General features: G+C 42.0%; 1 protein-coding gene across 1 annotated transcript in view; it reads right to left on the bottom strand.

The window, feature by feature from the left end:
• PLXNC1 (plexin C1) overlaps nt 1-6,908 on the bottom strand; it is a gene marked incomplete at its 5' end in the record, with an annotated part of 140,453 nt that overhangs the window by 46,544 nt on the left and 87,001 nt on the right. The window contains 3 exons of the mRNA XM_015598420.2: nt 2,232-2,335; nt 2,642-2,743; nt 5,812-5,914. Of these exons, the coding sequence (XP_015453906.1) occupies nt 2,232-2,335; nt 2,642-2,743; nt 5,812-5,914 (309 nt within the window). The remainder of the gene's footprint in view (nt 1-2,231; nt 2,336-2,641; nt 2,744-5,811; nt 5,915-6,908) is intronic.

The raw sequence follows: 6,908 nt of genomic DNA, 5'->3' as shown, positions 1-6,908 counted from the left end.
CTGAACCAACTTTAAGTAGATAGGCATTTTAAACAGACTGATTCTTGACCTTAAAAAGGGAAATGCTCCCCTGACTTCTCTCAGGCTCTTCCTTCCTTCACTCAAATTTCCCTCTTCTAGGAGGTTAGATGCTTGGCTTACCCTTATTTCTTCTCCTATTTTCAGCAAAACAAAGCAGTCAATATAACGAAAAGCAAGCTTTAAAAACCAAAACCAACAGGCAAGGCAAAGAACCAGGAACTGGTGATACCTTAGCCTCTGCAAACTCAACGGTTTCCTCTGGGTTTTCCCTCTGGGTTATCTGGTAGGTGTTAGCCACCCAAAATCTCCCTCTACCACTCAACCTCCAGGCCTAGAGACAGCGGCTCCTGACCTCTCAGTAGAGGACCTAATTAACAGGAGGACTCATCTGCAGCCTAGCATGCACTTCAACTGGCACTGTCCTAATAGAATGTGTTCCCCTGTTCTCTGAATCTTTTCTTAATTATTATAAATTCAATAGGGTTCTGATCAATTTATGCTTGTTTTTCCCGGGTCTCCTCCTTCAATGATTCCTTCTTATTTCAGTTTTTATGGCTTTCCCAGTTACCTTCAAGATTATACATAAGCCTGAGTTAAATCGGTTTGGCTTCTTGCAACTCTTTTCTCCTAAGGTAATACAGCATTGTTCCTGGGTATTTTTTTTTTTTTAAACACTCTGCAACAGTGTTCCTTTGCATTCATCACTCTGTCTTGCTCTTGATTACTGAATTTAGAAGACTGGAAAATTTCTTTTTCAGGCCACAGATTACTCTCTTCAGTACTCAAGGGCAATCATTAACTGTAAAAGCCCACACAGTACTCATGTCGATGGTAGAAATCTCTGGTTTTTTTTTATTGCTGTTAAATTCTTAATGGGGATCTCAGATAGCTGGGAAATGGGACTCGTGATGCAACTTTGCTGAGACTCTGCGCTGTCATCCCAATTCAGGGAATTGAACTCCCCTTCCTACACAGTGTTCTGCCATAGAAAAAGATGAGGTAGCAAATAGCAAGTCTTGGTGCCTGAAACTCTTGGAGGGGAAGTTAAAAAAAAAAAAACTTAACGAGTGCAAAAAAGCTCAAGTTTTATTTATAGCCTTGATTACCAACACTACAGCTTGGTCAAAAAAAAAAAAAATTTGGAGGATATTTTATGGTGGTATCCCAATCTCCAGACACGACATCACATATTACAGTGTCCACTTCCACAATTAGAGAGAAACTAGAAATTGCTTATTGCATGTGTCTGAGTTTCTGAACTCTAGGCTTCTGGCCAAATGTAGCTGAGAAGCTTATGGTAAGGTGATACAAGCTCTCTTTTCAGCCTGAAGAGATTTTGGGCTTTGCTGAGAAGTCTAGGTGTAAACATGATAATTGGTGTCAATATATTCCAGAGGCTGGACCTCTCTGTGGTCACCAGTTCTGGGCAAAAAGGGCATTATGGCGGAGCTGGACGTGGCAGTGATGACAGGAGAATGAGTGTACCTCGCCAAAGACTTGAGAGGGTAAATGAAGAAGGCTGAGTGAGTGGGTGAGAAAATGAAGGTGTTAGAACATAAGTGAGAACGAAAACCCAAAGGGTTAAATAGACTACTCCTTGGAGACCTAGAACAAGTCCATCACTTCGTGCAGCTATTTCCACTAAATGATGATGATACAAATCGATCAGCTAAAGAATGCCTACTGAAGAGAACCATTGAAACTCTACGTTGCTAAAAATGACTGTCAGCAACTCAAGTTCTATACATGTCTACCTTCTTCCCTCTCGGCCGGTAGTACTTTTCATTTCCAATTGAGAAGTAACAGTGAATAATCTAGGAGCTGCAACGTAAGTCATGCAGATAAATACTACAAATTGACCAGCCCACAATTTATTGATTTTTAAATAAACTAGCTTGCTTCCCAGCTACAAATTCAGTTCTAAACTGGTAGTGAAATAAAGTAAAAATCATCACTCTGAACTTCTGTCCCTCCTGGGTTTTTGTTACTGGACAAAGAGTAATTGCCAGTGACCCATCACTGCTTTATACCCTCATCAATCCAATTAATAATTATCTTCCTCCCTTCCCCGCTCAAACTTAAGCCATTATTTTGTACCAAGCATATTATCTACAGCTGCCTTGGAAGCAAACCCTGTTTTAACAATAGCAACAGGCACCTTCATTATTATTCAAGACTCAACCTTAGGAATATGATCAATGCTCTTTTACCTCAGGGAAGAAAGTTCTCAGAGCAAAATGTTTGTAGTCAAGGAAGGGAACAGTTCCAAAACTATCAACCACATCCAATTTATCCATCTGCAGCTCAGCAAAGCCTGCAAAACAGAATCCCAAGAGCAATATTTTAACTCAACAAACAATGGATAAGATCTTCTGCTGTTTTGTCTAACATGGAGTATGACCTTGGTTTTCATTAAAGAAGAAACAATAGATAATTACTTGGTTGGCTGCAGAGAAGAGCTAAAATAAAACACAAAGTCAGGCCCAGACCCTGCTGTTCAGTTGTCTTCTATTATACAATCACTTCTCATTACTGTGGCCAGCTCCATTTAGGAGTAAAAAAAAGAAAAAGACAATAAAAAAAGCCTTGTTTTTTCTGCAAATAAAATTTTGGAGCCTACCGTCACGTATCTCTTTCCTGAGCTCGCTCTCCAGGAGCTCCAGCTGTTGGCTCTGTTTGCGACTTAGCTCCTTCGATTTGTGCCTGGTCACCCCCACGGCCACTGAGGAGACAGAGATCCAGCATCAGATTGACATGTTAACTTAAAAAAACAAAAAGAAAACAAAACAAAACAAAATTAACCTTTATGGTTATTTTAGAGAGCGACAAAGAGAGAATAGCATATAAGATGTGGAATTTGTAAAAAGAAAGATTCTCTGGGAGGGGTCACTCTGAAGATGAAGATGCTAAGATACAACAAAAAAACAAAAACAAAGCCCACTCATCTTAAAAGTGAAAACAAAATCAAATAACCTTCACTTATAACCAAAGATCCCAGTCAGCTGAAAAGTAATGAAACAAGCTAAAGTTCCCTACCACAGGCTACTTTTTATATTGTTCCACTCTTTTTTAATGTTTCTAAACATCCTTGGAGAAATAAAGTTGAGCCACAAATTCAGAAAGAAACCACAGATCTACAGTCGGCTGCATGAGCCAAATTTGCAGAGATCAAATGGGGTGACACAACAAGTCATCTACAGTGAAACTCCATATCTGGATATTGCTTCTTTCTCCACTTCATCTTGTACAGGCAGTAAACCGAACAGGTTCGATGCTGGGGTGGACGTCCCTGCTCTGCCATTTACTAGCTGTGTGAACTCAGGTAAATTCCTTAGCATCTCTCTGCCTGCCTGCCTTATCTGTCAGAGTGCCTCCCTCACTGTGATACTGAGATGATTACAGGAAGAAATTCACAGAAAGCATTTAGAACATACATACATACAAACAAACATACTTACATACACACACACACACACACACATACACACACACACACACACACATATAGTTATAAGACCACTCAACAATCGCATTATTTTATTCTAGAAAGTTTTTCTCCTTTTAATAGAAATTTCATGATAAAAGGACCCTGCTACCAGTAGATGTGAATGATGCTGGAGGAAACACAATTAAATACGGTTCTGCCCTGGACTACTTTGTAAAGTCAACAGTCTTAACCATACTATGCATTGTACATCTTCAAGAAAGGCCGATACATGCAGTGACTCCCAAATTTACTTGACCATGGAACCCCTTTTCCCAGGAGCATTAGTTGGAACAACTGTTTCTCTAACTGCAATTTGGGCAACACTGGCTCCCTGCATGTAAAGGGAGCTAGTGGGCCACATCCACAAAGCAGTGAGTTCTTCGTGGCTGCAATCTCCACGGGGAGCCACAGTGGGAATGTTTTGTAAGTGGCAGGCCTAGGCCAGGTGTCTTAAGTGTTTACACTAATGATGTGATTGATGGGCTGAAAAGTACACTTACACCAGCTGCTGCTGACACGTGCCTCCCTGGGATCATGGGAAGAAGAGGATGAGAATTTTAAAGGATTTTGCAGATACCAACGAAGCCAAAAGCAACATGTCAGATGGAGCCCACTTCACTTTAAAGAGCATAAACAATCTCTACAAAGTGAAGGGAGAGGAAGTGGGGAGATCACAGGTTTCTAGTAAGCTGCAAAGTGGACATGAATTTAGGGTGAGACTGTTACACCTACAGCTGCTTAGATGGAGCCCAGCATTTAGAATTTACAAGTAATCTTATTCCAGCAGTCCCCAACCTTTTTGGCACCAGGGACTGGTGCTTCTATGAGAATCTAATGCCTGATGATCTGAGGTGGAGCTGAGGCGGTGATGCTAGTCCTGGGGAGCAGCTGAAAATATAGACGAAGCTTTGCTGGCTTGCCCACCACTCCTGCCATGTGCCCTGGTTCCTAACAGGCCACAGACTGTTACCAGTCCACAGCCCAGGGGTTGGAGACCCCTGTCTTACTCGAAGCCAGCACCAGCCAGGACTTTATCAAAATATCGAGCCCAGTTCTGGATCCAGATGGATGGGCAAATTGGGGAAAGCATAAAAAAATACCCAAAATGATCATCGACAGGGAAAAACAGGGTCTCTGCAAAATTAGTTCATTCCATTAAGCCAGTTAATTCTACACATAAATCCTTCCCTCACTGGACTGGGACCCACTCATGACAAAGGACTAGATTTATCTTCTGTAGCTCTGGAGACTGGCACAGTTATTAGCAATGTAACAGATACTCGATAAACACAAGGTAAACAGATGCAGGGATGGGCAGGTGAATGTGTGAGGGAGTGGGTACCTGGAAGGAGATATTCACAACTATTAACAGAAAATCTTAGAAAGGCAATGCCTCTGTTAAATCAAGGAATATGAAGTGCTCCATCAGTTGTGGAGAAGAGCTCTTTTTCTTGGACAAAAGGAAACAGAGTTAAAACGAAAAGCAGCTCAGCACTAGAAGTCACACACTAAGTGGCTCCGGGGACCAGGTACACAGATGAGTCAAGTGACCTGGGGGGATACAGCAGGGAGTGGTGGAGAGTGCAGCAAAAACCCGCTGAACATATGGCCTCTCTCAAGGGGTCACTGCTACTCAGCTCCAGCAAACTGATGCTATGGGAAAATTGGGACCTAATGAATGATCCGGATCTTTCACATTTTCAAGAGCTTTTTAAAAATATGAATCACTAATTTAAAAATATGGTCGGCTACTTCAAAGTTTTAAAAAAATGCTGTGTGGGCCAAACAAAACATTGATGGGCTAGACTGAGGGAGTGGGCAATCACCATGGGGTTGTGGGGTTTGGATGAGCCTTGAAACGTTTTAATGGATGGTACGAATCACACTTCTAAAATATAGTTCTTCTAGGAAAAGCAGGGTTGGGGTGGGGTGAGGGGTAGGAGGGCAGGATGAGGTGGCAGGATGACATGATCAACTCCTGTGAGTCCAAAATTGCAGAAGAATTCTGAGGGAATAATATAAACAGGACATCTGTCATTACAACTCAAAAGATCGAGGAAGCAACATGGATTATATTTCTTCAACACCAAAATACTGTCTTCGTAATCCAGCCTTTTATTTATAAAGTATCCTAAAAACGTTTATAAAGCCCTCGACATGTATCTAGTATTCTAAAGTTTTGATTTGGGTTTTCATCCATTAATACTTAAGTGAAGCAAACAGCCCCTGAAAGCTAAAAGTCAGCCTGTCTGATGAGAGACCCCAGGGAATAAATCTCTGACAAATTTAAACAGGGCACTTACCAAAAATGACAATTACTAGCAAGATGGGAAGCCCAATCAGATAGTACAAAGTGGAAACAACTGATTCCTGCTTGACGTAGAGCTCCAAGTTTCCCAGTTTGACCTAAGGGGACAAAAAGTGTCATTAGACTCAACTGAGCTGGGTACCATACCTATCTATACAATTTTCTCCCCCAAAGGGTTTCCCCCAGGATACAAAAAGAGGTGGCATGCTAGGTAGAATATGTGAGTTCAAGTCTCATCTCTAGGCCAGATTAGCTATGTGACCTTGAGTCAATGAAGAAAATTCACTGTGCCTTGGTTTTGAGGTGTGCTGGACTAGACATTGAAATTTTAAACCTTGGTCCTCTTTGCTCTGGGGTTTAAAGAGGTTTAGAAGGCCCTTGCCCCTTGACTAAGGAAGCAAATGATTTTTATTTCTTCTACATCTTACATTTTCTTGGCAGGCCTATTCTGAATGATGCATTCTGTGACAAAAACCAATTTGGCAATGCTGCCCGGATCATCCCTGAGGGCCTTTTACAATTTTAGTTTTTGGCTATAAAAATTTTGTAAAACTTGTAACTCTATATCAAGCTTTATTTTTGCATCAACATACACATCAGTATTAAGGCACATTTCAATCCTGGCTGCTCCTATGGAGGCCTTTGAGCAAGGTGGCTGGAGTACAGATTCTGGACCCAGGGAGCCTCGGTCCTAAACCCCAGCTTTGCCACCTGCTCTCCTTACAAGCTGTAGGAGCTTGAGATAGTCACTCAAACACGCAATCCTCACTTTCCTCAACTTCACAATGTTGATGGTGCCTCTGTAGAGTTGTTGCAAAGAGTAAATGTGCTATGTCATTTAAGTCAGTCAGCTTATGACACTCATCCTCAAAAAACTCTTTAGTGCCTTCCCAGAATTCAAAGCCAAGTCTTCACGATGGCCGACGAGGTCCGAATGATCTGTCAGGTCTCCCTGCTCCCACCATTAGTTCTCCAGCTCCCTGAGAATATTCCCCCTTGCTCCCTCCGCTCCAGCCACACTGGCCCCTTTGCTGCTCCTCAAACACACCAGGCAGGTTCAGACTCAGGACCTTTGCAACCTGCGGTGCTCTT

Source organism: Pteropus alecto, unplaced genomic scaffold (genome assembly GCF_000325575.1).
Source record: "Pteropus alecto unplaced genomic scaffold, ASM32557v1 scaffold76, whole genome shotgun sequence".
Lineage (NCBI taxonomy): Eukaryota > Metazoa > Chordata > Mammalia > Chiroptera > Pteropodidae > Pteropus > Pteropus alecto.
The sequence above is the reverse complement of the archived record's forward strand: the minus strand, read 5'-3'. Positions and strand labels throughout refer to the sequence as shown.